The sequence below is a fragment of the Solanum lycopersicum genome, chromosome 1, assembly GCF_036512215.1.
Source record: "Solanum lycopersicum chromosome 1, SLM_r2.1".
Lineage (NCBI taxonomy): Eukaryota > Viridiplantae > Streptophyta > Magnoliopsida > Solanales > Solanaceae > Solanum > Solanum lycopersicum.
Window position 1 is genome coordinate 5,809,238 of NC_090800.1, and position 13,263 is coordinate 5,822,500.

Sequence of the window (13,263 nt, forward strand, 5' to 3'; positions counted from 1 at the left end):
AGATAAAAATGTGCTTAAAACAACTTATAAGTTAAAAAAAAAAAGCACTCCTACCCCAACTTTTGATTTAAAATAAGTTTTTTTTAAACTTAAAATAAGTTATTTTGAGTGTTGTCAAACAGCTAAATAAGTCAAAAACAAGCTTTTAAGTCAGTTTAACTAGCTTTTAAGCTCAGCCAAACAGGCTCTAAGCCCAAAAGTTCCATTTCCTAAAGCATTAAAAAAGGGGAAAAAATATGTTGCCAATGGTGGTCAAATCTATCCTTGTTTTTAGGGATTCATTTTAATATATATACACATAAAATTACATTATATATATAATAACTAAGAATCCGAATAAATCCCTCGACTCCACCTAGTCCGCCCCTGCTGGAATCCCAACCGTTTATATTAAAACATATATAATTAATTTTTTCCTTTTAATACAAATCTATAAACTCTTTCTTTTTCGCATCCACTTAATTTCCTCCTCAATGCCCCCATCTGGTTGAAGTTTTCAATTTTAGTGGTGCCAGGAATGGGACCCACGTTATGGAGTTGCTAGATATGGGTACTGTTTGGCAGAAGATGATGAATTTGGGTCAATGAATCAAAATTATGGTGAAGAAATTTAGGTATATTGTACAATTTATCTGTATAATTTTTTGTAATTTGTATTTATGTAATACATTTTACATTATATTGTATTCGATTCTATGAATTTAATGTATTGATATTTATAAATGTAGAATTTTACAATTAGATACAGTTTTTTGTGTTTGTATGTTATTTTAGCAAGTATGCGTTTCCACTATTATTTGTATAATTTCAGTATTATTGAAGAGTTTGTATAATTTATTTTGTATATCTTTTGTTATTTGTATTTCTATCCATACATTTCACATTCTATTGTATACTATTCTATGGGTCTAGCTTAACAATATTTATTACAGATTTTTTTTTTTTACTTTTTTAGATCTTATATGTATACTTTTCATAAATTATATACAATTATTTTTTCTGTATTTGTATATTATCAACACGTATGTGCTTAGGCTGTTAATTTATATGATTTCGGCATATATATATAGAGATTTATGATACGTTTATTTAGGAAATTAAATTTATTTTTCTTTATTTGATAAAAGTCATATTTGATACGAAATTCTAATCACATACAATAACTATGATTTGTTGGAATGTTTTCCTTGTTAATAAACTAAATATTCTCCTCATTGATTAAGTTAAGAATCTAATTTTTATAAAAAGTAAATTTCTAGAAAGATGTATAATATCTATTCAAAATTATAACTATTTTACGTAATTAGATAAACTGTTGGATTTATCTTATCTTATTAAAAATACTTTTAAGAGTTAAATTACAAAAAATCACAAATATCAATATATTTCTAATAATAACATTATTTTATAAAAAAAAACTATTTTGAATATCTATAATAAAATTTTAAATCAAATCAACGTCTATTAATAAAAATGGGCAATTTATTTATCAAATAAAAAGTAAAATTTACTATTGATAATAACTTCAAATGTTAAATTTAATAGCTCGAATAAAAGACAAAAATAACATCATAAAAATCTAATCCTTATGAAGTTCAGACTGTCTTTTCAATACATAAATTATAAAATAATAAATAACAATATATAAACTAAACTTACGATATATGCTCATTATTAAATATATTGATAAATATATATACATGGAGAAAATATTTTAAGTCTTTGAAATAATAATTTTGTGCTTCTGCTTTTCTTAAAAAGCAAAGAAAAATTCAATGTAGAAAAACCCGCTCCTACTTCTATTTAAAGCAAATTCAAGAAACAATTTTTTTCAAGAAAAAAAAATATTTTTGACCTCTTAAAATGTGAGCTAACTTAGGAATGTGCAAATGACGAATCCAAATAATAGCACGAGTGAGTATATGAACTTTTTCTTAAATAAAAATGTTATGAAGCAATCGAAGTTTTAAAGGATGATATAGACGAATTCTTTTTAAAGTTCGAAAGTATATTTGAACCTTTTTCTGTTGTTTTAGAGAGACAAGAGTGCAATATTTTATTTAGGTATATTTTAGGGTGAAATTAGAATACAGGTTTAATCAAACTCAATAATTTTAACTTAAATTTGCTAAAGTCAAATCCAAAAATTACCAAGATTGTTGTTGTCGTAGAATTTAGAATCCATACTAAATCATTGATGAGAAATACTAGCACACAAATATACACAAATAGAAATACTAGCACACAAAATATACACACAAACATAATTACTAGCACACAAAATATACACAAACATAACACTAATATAAATAAAGCTCAGAAGGCTCAAATACTAATATGAATAAAGCTCAAATGTATTCGAGTACATTAGTTTTTAATATAGATGATAACTCAATGATGAAATTCAAAATTTTTTGTGCAACCACACTAATTCAAATCCTATTATTGAATTAATGAAATTATTTATTAAAGAAACAAAAAAAAAAACAATTTTGAGGTGATTTACATTAATTTTTTTAAAACTTTATAATACATCTAGCAAATCTAATAAAAGAAGTTACAAGAAATGCTTGTAAGCTAATCATGAGAAGAGTCATTGCACTTGCACATTTTTCTAATCCATATTAATTATAATCCTTGAGATGTATAAGTAAATTCTAAGAGTAAAGTGCCATTTTCCTGATCCAAATTAATTATAATCCCTGAGATGTCTTCTAAGTGTAAAGTGGCATTTTTCTGATTCAAATTAAAGCTGCAACCATTATACCAACAAAACTTAGTATATAAAACAAAGGTTACACAATAGAACAATTTTTGTTCTTTACAAAGTACTAAATAGAATGTACACTAATTATTCTGTGACATAAAGAAGATAGCTATAGACCTTCTCTATAACAATCATTGTCTGTGAAAATATTTTATTACATGTTCTCCTATCACAACATCTAGCTATATAAATCGTAAAATATTCAAACAAATCACTTTGTTGTTATAGAGAAACTTGACTATATTAACGATTATTGTAATAGGTAGCTAGCAACGCAAATCTCAAAAGATCACGAGTAAGAAGACAATGAGAAATATACCAAAAGATACACAGATTTAACGTGGTTCGGTCAATCGACCTACGACCACAAAGGAGATGAGCAATCCACTATAAAATATGAGAGTACAAAATACAGAGAGAAACAACCTCAACCAATTCACTCGGAATACATGGGAAGTCATAACGTATCAAGCTTGTGACCCACAAATTCTCCCTCTAACCAAAACTCTCAAAGCCCTTAATACTAAATTGTGAATGCTGATTAAGTTTAAAGGAACATTCCTCTATTTATAGAGTCCTAAACCTTTTCCTAAAAGGAAAACCTATTTATGGTAAGAAAATCAGGGCAAACAAAACCCAACAAAACTTGACTATATTAACGATTATTGTAATAGGTACTTTTTTGCCACCAGACATAGAGGATTCTTCTTGTGCATGGTCATACCGGGCAAAGTATCGATATCAATATCTTCTTTTACCATCCCATAAGGCAATTCCCAATCAAATGCATAGAGAAGATTGGCGAGCGCGAGTTCCACTGTTGCTACTCCTAGTGAAATCCCTGGACACCCTCTCCTACCACCTCCAAACGGAATCATTTCAAATTCCCCTGACTTGTAATCGACAATACCATTGTTGTTCACATCACAAAATCTCTCAGGAATAAACTCGTCTGGATTTTCCCAACATTCAGGATCTCTACCTATTGCCCACGCGTTGATAGAAACTGGAGTATTCTGTTTGATTTCATATCCATCTATGATGCATTTTTCCATTGTCTCTCTTGGTATTAATGGAGCGGGTGGATACAATTTCAATGTCTCTTTTATAACTGCCCTGAGATACGGTAGATTTTGGATATCATCTTCGTATACTCTTCCTTTTTTTCCAACCAATTCTCTTATGCCTTGTTGTAATTTTCTCCTCGCGCTTCCCCCCTCTTTCATCAAAGCTGTCATCGCCCACACTAATGCAGCAGCATTCGTGTCCGTTCCAGCAATAAATATGTCCTGAAAAAAAAAGCAAAAATCGCGATACATTTAGTTAAACTCTGTATACTATGTATCATCAAATGTTCTGATTAATTCTCATAACTAACTAGGTTGAGAAGTGAGAAAACCATTAGCACAGCTTTGATATGATCCCAAGTGAGATTCAGAGACGACGATGATTGATTTTGATCTCGTAAGGCAATTAACATATCAATAATATCACCATCCATTGATTTTGGCCGAGTTGGACTAAGGTGTTCCTCAATGAGTTCTTGATAAAACAAGTCTAACTCATTGTAAATCTTTTCGAGTCGATTAGCCTTTCTTGTGAATATACAATCAATCCAACGTCCGAAAATTGGGAAGTAATCAGAGAGAAAGAAACCTCCAATCATAGCTTGAGCTTCACATAAAAGTTTGCTAAACCTCTTACTTTCATACCCTTTCTCATCATATCTCTTACCAAATCCAACAATACACGATATGTTGCTCGATAGAGACGACATAATCTCACTTAGATTAACCAATTTTGACGATGATGCAAGTTGCGTTACGCGATTGATCATCCTGGATACTTCATCTTCACGAATTGGACGGAAAGATTGTACCTTTTTGGGACTAAAGAGATGTAAGGTACAAATCTTTTTCATCTCCCTCCAATAGTTGTTGTAAGGCGAAAAGGCGACATCCAAGCCGTTGTATGATAACTTTCTTTGGCCAAGAAATGATGGTCTACCAGAAAATGCAAAGTCATGAGTTTTTAGAACTTCTTTAGCAATTCTTGAAGATGAAATAACAACTAGTTGGGAAAAGCCAAGCTTCATGAACATTAAGGGACCATATTTCTTTGAAAGTTCCCATAGGTATTTATGTGGGGATTCTTGATTCAGTTGATACAAGTTTCCAAGAAGTGGAAGTCCAGGGGGACTTGGTGGATGGTTATGTGTGTATCTAAGTTTTACAAGGAAAATTACAATGATAGGTATAGCTACTAGGAAGAGAAGCAACATTTCCATTTTCCTTCTTGACTTGCAATGAATTAATAATTGATATCGTTATGTATTATAATCTTTGCATAACTAGCATGTGAATCAAACGATATATCATGAAAGGTGGAGTTAGAATATAAGTTACGAGTTTGACAGAAATTCAATAGCTTTGATTTGAATTTTATATTTCTCTAAGGAAATCTATTGAACATGCACAATATCAAACAGGTAAACTTCAAATTTTGGCTCAGCCTGTGGCTTATATGTGATCGATGGCCTAAGATGGATGACTAATACTTATCTTGAAAAGGCATAATACATGAACAGACAACTCAAACTTGGTCTCAACTGACAAGTAAGCACTCCACTATGCATATTCTAGACACCTCAACTATTACTTAAATACTCCAACAAATAATGAACATCTAAACACCTTCAAAATATACATAGTCATTACACTACGTATCGGATACCTATACGACATTGTAGGTACGAGTTGACATATTTACTCTACAGTTGGTGTCAAGTTGAGGTGTCTCAATGTACATTTTTAAAGTTAGAATTGCTTACTTGACAGGTAACGTTAAGAAGTCTAGAATAGAGGCATTGTTGTTATGCTTGTTTGTCTTTTTGTCTTTACGTATTTTTTTGTTATTTTGGCTTTCTTTTCTGCATACATCATTTATGACAAAACTTAAGCCTAATGCCAACAACAGCCATATCCGCTGCATAAGTTAAAATTCCTGATGGACCACGTTATAATCATTTATCCAAAACTGTATTTGTCCAAAATATTCAAACTCTGCCGTTTATGATATTTCCCCCTTTTTACTTAATTTTTTTAAAATAATATATTTAAATATTTAGTTAGTCTTTTATTTTCGAAAAAAAAAACTAAGTAAATGAGCTATATAACTCAAAATAATTATATGTTCATACTCTAATGCAAAATAATTCAAGAAATATCCATTCTCCCCAAAAAAATTACAGCCCGTATCTCCATTCATTAAGGCAGATAATTTTCGTATTGATATAATTAAAACTAATAATTTCACTAAACTGATACTAATATAAGTATATAGGTAGTATTGTGTAACGACCCGCTAGGTCGTTTTGAGAACTAGGACTAGTTTGACTCCTTTTGAAAATTTAAAGAGTTATTTTTAAACTATTAGATAACTATGAGTACCCAATTGATGAAACTTTTATTAAATAAGTAATATAGATAATAGATTAGTGGGGTTTCACGGTTAACAAACTCTTGTTCAGAAAATAAAAGGGGTGGAGGCAGAAACTTACTGTAGGCGACGAACGAGAGGAAAAACAATAAGAATTGCTCAGGTAAACGCAAGAAAGTTTCATTCTTTCTCAGTTCTACATATTAAAATAGGTTGTCAGAGGGCATTAGATTGTTGTTATTATTATATTCTTAGGTTGTTTATTAAGGGTGTTTTTTTTTCATGGGTAAGATGTGTATAGTGAGTTGAGAATTTATTTATTATCACGGATTGGAATTTCTAGGGACGTTAGTGTGGTTATTAGGTGATAGTCTAATAAAATCCTAATCGCTAGACGTATTGTGAAAATCTGGGAATTTGATCTGCAAATTTCCCTCCCATATAATTAATTGTTGCATAAGAATGATGGGAAAGAATGTTGAGCCAATCATTGGGCAATGATTGCCAATGATTGGCATGTGACAAACAGGCCAAATTGTCACCTGTACAGAATGACAAATTGGAGGAGAATTGCAGGCTGCTTGCGACTGATGTCGTGCATCGTTAGGGTGAAATTATTCTTATTTTATTTATTTACAAAATTAATTTACTAGTTTTTGATATATTGAGATAGGTAATTAATTATTAGATATATATTATATGATCTAACATTGAAATTTAGTGTATTTAAGAAATTAAGGTTAAATTCTTGGCTTGAAATTTGACAAGTTGGCATATAAATTATATCAAGATTTGGAGTTGGTTGAAAATATGAGTGGGTTTTAGCGTCTATGATAGACATATAATAATTTGAATATCTACAAAAATTGCTTACTTACGAATATTGCAAAATTGGTAGATTGGGAACGTTCCGAAACCTTGCGAAAAGGAAAGGAAAACTCTTAAAAGATTCGTGGCACAAGTTCGGCATCTAAGGTATGTTAAGACTTTTTAGACTTGTTGAAGGACGTTTTCCTAATTAAAGATTAAAAAAATGAAAATAGACAAGGGGTAAGGGGGAAAGATGGTGGTCTCGTATCAATGGTGTGACGGGCATTGGTATGAGTACCGGTGTTATAAAAAGGAAAAATACTGTTATAGAATGTGGACTGAAATTTGAGAATGCCAAAGCATATGGGCATTAGCTGATATATTATTGACTTGAATTCCTTGTGTGATTGTGTTTTATTTATTTTACCCGTATAGTTGAGATAATTGAGGTGGTTATGTATTATATTCATATTGATTGATTGAGATGCATCATCATTCCCTCTATTGAAACAATATTGTGCACATGCATAGAGATGAGACTGAGTATAAGTTGGCACGCGGAGATCGTCCGTGCTGGGGATGGTGAGATGTTAAGATTGTAATTTGGGCACGTGGAGATCGTCCGTGCGAAAATTGTTTGATATTATGATAGTGCGTTGAGATCGTCCGCACAGACACGTGGAGATCGTCTGTGTCGGTATATGGACCTCGCGAGTCCCCCATGGGTCATGAACTCTCGATGTATTTCCGAGGAGTATCATGTATATACGGTTGAGTGAGTACTGGGTATTCTGAGACATATCATTACATGGTATCATATTGCATTGCATTTCATCCCATCATTCATTCTTGATGACTATATATTTCGTTTGGTGTTTGGAAAATATTAAATGTTGATTTTCTTTATTGATGAAACTTAAATAGTGAGTGTAATATATATATATATACTTGTATAATTTAAGAACTTATTTTCTTATATAAACTCCCGTCACTACTTCTTCGTTGTCGGTCAATGAGACATACTGGGTACACGTGGTTTCGTACTCATACTACGCTTGTTGCACTCTTTGTGGTGCAGATTCGATTTCGAGTAAGAGCACATCTCGTGGAGCAAATTGAGTCCGGCTTGAAGTTCTTGGAGTTGTGGTGAGCTGCTTGGCTGTTCCGTGGCCCACACCTCCCTCTATCTTTTACTTATTCTGTTATTCATTATTCAGACAGGATATCCCTTATGTTAGATTTGCCTTTTAGTTTCAGACTTGCATCGTATTTTAGAAGCTCTTGTACTCATGACACCATTTCTTGGGTAGTACTTTTTTTTAGTTTTCCGCATTCGTACTTATAAGAACTCAGTGTTGGAGATTTGGAAATTGTTGTCTTTTCACTTCTTTGTTAGTTAAGTTTGTTAAAAATATGTTGGTTGGCTTACCTATTGGTTGGGAATATAGGTGCCATCACGACTCGTGATTTTGGGTCGTGACAAATTTGGTATCAAAGCCCTAGGTTCATCGGTCTCAAGAGTACAAGAGCAATGTCTAGTAGAGTCTTGCGGATCGGTATGAAGACGTCCATACCTATCCTCGAGAGGCTATAGGATATTTAGGAAATATTCTGTTCTTTTATTCATTATCGTGCACACTTGACCTTATAGGAATTCTAATCTTGATATCTCATTCTCTCTCAGATGGCGAGGAACCGTACGTCGGCAAGTGGTGGTCAGGATCCTAATCCTGTGCCTGCTTCTGGGAACCCTATCCGAGGTAAAGGTAGGGGACGAGCTCGAGGTCGGGGTAGGGGCCGTATTGCAGCACCTGTGGGTGGTCAAGTACCAATAGCTACCCAGGGTCATGATAGGACCGTACCTCCTGATGCAGATGTTCTTCATGGGGATGTGCAAGATCGTGTCGAGGGGGATGGGCCAGCTCAGGCTCCAACCAGTACTATTGTTCCCCCAGTGCTTCAAGATACCCTGGCTCGTATGTTAGGAATCCTAGAGGGGATGGCCCAGACAGGAGCTTTGCCTGTCACTTCTGATGGCTCACAGACCCGTGTTGGAGGTCAAACTCCAGATCCGATAGTTGCTCCAGATTCTCAGACTCCCAGGACTCAGCTAGCTGCCGCTGTAGCTCCTCGTTTGGATAGTATGGAGTTTCCAGATATGACATCACATTTGGTGAACAGGCCTTCTATGACTATTGATGAGCAAAAGATGTTTGGGAGGTTCAGACTAATGAATCCTCCTACTTATACTGGTGACTTAGCTGAGGATGCATATGAGTTTATAGTTAGTTGTCATGAGAGGTTGCATAATCTTGGATTAGTGGAGTCTCATGGAGTTGACTACACAGCGTTTCAGATGACTGGCTCTGCTAAGCAGTGGTGGAGGGATTATATTAGTAGTAGGCCAGCTGGATCTCATCCACTATCCTGGACTGAGTTTACTCAGGTATTTCTATCCAAATTTGTTCCACGCAGTGAGAGGGAGCGCAAGAGGGCCGAGTTTGAGGGTTTGCAGCAAAATGGTATGTCAGTTGCAGAGTATGAGGGTAAATTTCATGCCTTGGCTAGGCATGCTTCGATGATACTTCCCACAGAGGCTGAGAGAGTGAGGAGGTTTGTTAAGGGGCTGATTATTCCAATTCGTCTAGGAGTTTCTAAGGTTGCTGCTTCTGGTGTTCCATTCCAGAAAGTGGTAGATGCTGCTAAGGAGTTGGAGATGATTCGACGCGAGGGATTTGAGCAGCGAGAGGGCAAGAGGACTCGTTAATCAGGTGATTATGGTGGTGCTCCGTCTAGGAGTCGGGGTTACTTGGGTAGAGGTTATCACCCTCAGTCCAGCAGACCCATTCATGCTGCTATACCAGCGTCTGGGCTGGTTACGCTGGGCATAACTCTTCGAGCTCGGTACATACTTCGCAGGGTTTCATCTTCTAGACCTGTAGTTCGTGGAGGGCATTCTGGTCATTCAGGTTCCTCTCATCAGCCTGCTTCTCGTAGGGGTTGCTTTGAGTGTGGTGATATGGGACACTTTGTGAGAGACTGCCCTAGGACCAGACGTGGTGGCTTAAATCAGGGTTCTCTGGTTTCGACTTCCAGGGCTGCACAACCTCCAGCTAGGGGTGGTGCACAGAATGGTAGAGGTGGTTCTCATTCAGGTAGAAGTGGTTCTCCTTCTGGTCGAGGTGGTGGTCGTGGAGGTTCACAATCTGATGGAGGTCGTTCTCACTGTTATGCTTTTCCAGGTAGGCCAGAGGCTGAAGCCTCAGATGTTGTTATCACAGGTATTATTCCGGTTTGTCATCGACCAGCTACTGTATTATTTGATCCAGGCTCTACTTATTCTTATGTGTCCACATATTTTGCTCCTAGTTTGGATATATTGTGTGAGTCTCTTGATTTGTCGATACGTGTTTCTACTCCTGTCAGGGATTCTGTAGTTGTAGATCAAGTGTATCGTTTATGTACTGTTACTTTGATAGGGCATGACACTCATGCAGATCTAAAGGTCTTAGAAATGATAGATTTTGATGTGATTCTTGGTATGGATTGGTTATCTTCTTACCACGCAATTTCAAATTGTCATGCCAAGACCATCACTTTAGCTATGCCTGGAATTCCTATAGTTGAATGGAGAGGTACTCTTAGTCATCCTTCTATGGGTGTGATATCATTCCTTAAGGCTCGTCAGTTGGTACAGAGAGGATGTTTGGCTTACTTGGCCCATATTCGAGATACTAGTATTGAGACTCCTATGCTTGAGTCTATTCCAGTGGTGAGTGAATTTTCAGAGGTATTCCCGACTGATTTGCCAGGTCTTCCACCAGATTGTGATATTGATTTTTGTATCGATGTGGAGCCAGACACTCGACCTATTTCTATTCCTCCTTATCGTATGGCACCGGCTGAATTGAAAGAGTTGAAGGAGCAGTTGCAGGATTTGTTGAGCAAAGGTTTTATTAGACCAAATGTATCTCCTTGGGGTGCTCCAGTGTTATTTGTGAAGAAAAAAGATGGATCTATGCGTATATGTATTGACTATCGACAGTTGAACAAGGTAACCATTAGAAATAAGTATCCGATACCTCGTATTGATGATTTATTTGATCAGTTACAAGGTGCTTCAGTTTTCTCCAAAATTGACTTGAGATCTGGCTATCATCAGTTGAAGGTTAGGGCGGAGGATATCCCTAAGACGGATTTTCGAACACGTTATGGTCATTACGAGTTTTTGGTGATGTTTTTCGGATTGACTAATGCCCTAGCAGCTTTTATGGACTTGATGAATGGAGTGTTCAGACCATATTTATATTCCTTTGTTATTGTTTTCATAGATGATATATTGATATACTCACGCAGTAAGGAGGAACACGAGCATCATTTGAGGATTGTTCTTGGGATTCTAAAGGAGAAGAAGCTTTATGCAAAGTTTTCAAAGTGTGAGTTTTGGCTTAGTTCGGTAGCATTCTTGGGACATGTAGTGTCCAAGGAGGGTATCATGGTGGATCCTAAGAAGATTGAGGCGGTTAGAGATTGGGTCAGACCTGCTTCAGTTACTGAGATTCGGAGTTTCTTGGGCCTTGCAGGTTATTATCGACGGTTTGTTGAGGGTTTCTCATCCATTGCATCTCCATTAACTAGACTGACACAGAAGGAGGTGACTTTTCAGTGGTCTGACGAATGTGAGGTTAGTTTCCAAAAGCTCAAGACTTTATTGACCACTGCTCCGATTTTGACCCTACCCATTGAGGGAGAGGGTTTTGTCGTATATTGTGATGCTTTTCGGATTGGTCTTGGTTGTGTATTAATGTAGAAGGGAAAAGTGATAGCTTATGCTTCGAGACAGTTAAAGGTTCATGAGAAGAACTACCCTATTCATGATTTAGAATTGGCGGCTGTGGTGTTTGCATTAAAGATTTGGAGGCATTATCTTTATGGTGTGCATTGTGAGGTGTTCATGGATCATCGTAGTCTCCAGTATATATTCAATCAGAGGGATCTAAATTTGAGGCAGAGGAGATGGTTGGAGTTGCTCAAAGACTAAGATATGACTATTCTTTATCACCCAGGCAAAACAAATGTTGTAGCAGATGCCTTGAGTCGGAAGGCGGTAAGTATGGGTAGCCTAGCCATGTTACAGGTTGGCGAGCGTCCCTTAGCTAGGGATGTCCAATCCCTGGCCAATAGCTTTGTGAGACTTGATATTTCAGAATCTGGTAAGGTGTTGGCTTATATGGAGGCTAGGTCATCCTTGTTGGAGCAGATTCGGGCTCAACAGTTTGATGATGGTGATTTATGTAAGATTAGGGACAAGGTGTTAAAAGGAGAAGCCAAGGCTGCAATTCTTGATAGTGAGGGAGTTTTGAGGATTAAGGGTCATATATATGTTCCTCGTACAGGTGATTTGACTAGATTGATCATGGAGGAGGCTCATAGTTCGAGGTACTCTATTCATCCAGGGGCTACTAAGATGTATCGTGACTTGAAGCACATTATTGGTGGTGTCGTATGAAGAGGGACATAGTAGATTTTGTATCCCAGTGTCTGAATTGTCAGCAAGTGAAGTATGAACACCAAAAGCCTGGAGGTGTGACACAGAGGATGCCTATACCTGAGTGGAAGTGGGAGCGTATTGCTATGGACTTTGTGGTAGGATTGCCATGTACTTTGGGTAAGTTTGATGCTATATGGGTCATTGTGGATCGACTGACTAAGTCTGCACACTTTGTACCAGTTCAGACGACCTATAATTCAGAGAAGTTAGCCAAAATCTATATTCGAGAGATAGTTCATTTGCATGGGGTTCCTATATCTATTATTTCAGATCGTGGCACCCAATTTACATCTCATTTCTGGCGGTCTATGCAGAAGGAGTTGGGTACTCGGGTGGATCTTAGTACAGCTTTCCACCCTCAGACTGATGGTCAGTCTGAGCGGACTATTTAGATTCTTGAGGACATGTTGCGGGCATGTGTGATTGACTTTGGTGGTCACTGGGATCAATTCTTGCCATTAGCGGAGTTTGCTTACAATAATAGTTATCATTCGAGCATTGAGATGGCACCATTTGAGGCTTTGTATGGTAGGAAATGTCGATCTCCAATTGGTTGGTTTGACGCATTTGAGGTTAGACCCTGGGGTACAGATTTGTTGAGGGAGTCCTTGGACAAGGTCAAGTTGATCCAAGATAGACTTCTCATGGCTCAGAGTAGGCAAAAGAGTTACGCAGATAGGAAGGTTCGTGATTTGGA

The 13,263-nt window shown here is 36.2% G+C and overlaps 1 protein-coding gene across 2 annotated transcripts; it reads right to left on the reverse strand.

Moving 5' to 3' along the window:
- Window positions 1-3,101: 3,101 nt before the first annotated feature.
- LOC101254820 (6,7,8-trihydroxycoumarin synthase) lies at window positions 3,102-5,536 on the reverse strand. Of its 2 annotated transcripts, none has more exons than XM_004228352.4 (2): window positions 4,167-5,536; window positions 3,102-4,056 (listed from the first exon to the last, which is right to left on the reverse strand). In XM_004228352.4, exons 1-2 carry the CDS (start codon window positions 5,052-5,054, stop codon window positions 3,430-3,432), a joined length of 1,515 nt encoding a protein of 504 aa, XP_004228400.1. In that variant the 5' UTR covers window positions 5,055-5,536; the 3' UTR covers window positions 3,102-3,429. The 2 variants fall into 2 exon arrangements, with proteins under 2 accessions (XP_004228400.1, XP_069152872.1); XM_069296771.1 differs by having other exon boundaries at window positions 4,146-5,251.
- Between the last annotated feature and the right edge of the window lie 7,727 nt (window positions 5,537-13,263).

Coding starts and splice junctions, on each gene's coding strand:
- LOC101254820 (XM_069296771.1), bottom strand. CDS start 5,054: ATGGAAATGTTGCTTCTCTTCCTAGTAGCTATACCTATCATTGTAATT. Junction 4,057..4,145: donor TTTTCTCACTTCTCAACCTA/GTTAGTTATGAG, acceptor TTTTTTTTTCAG/GACATATTTATTGCTGGAAC.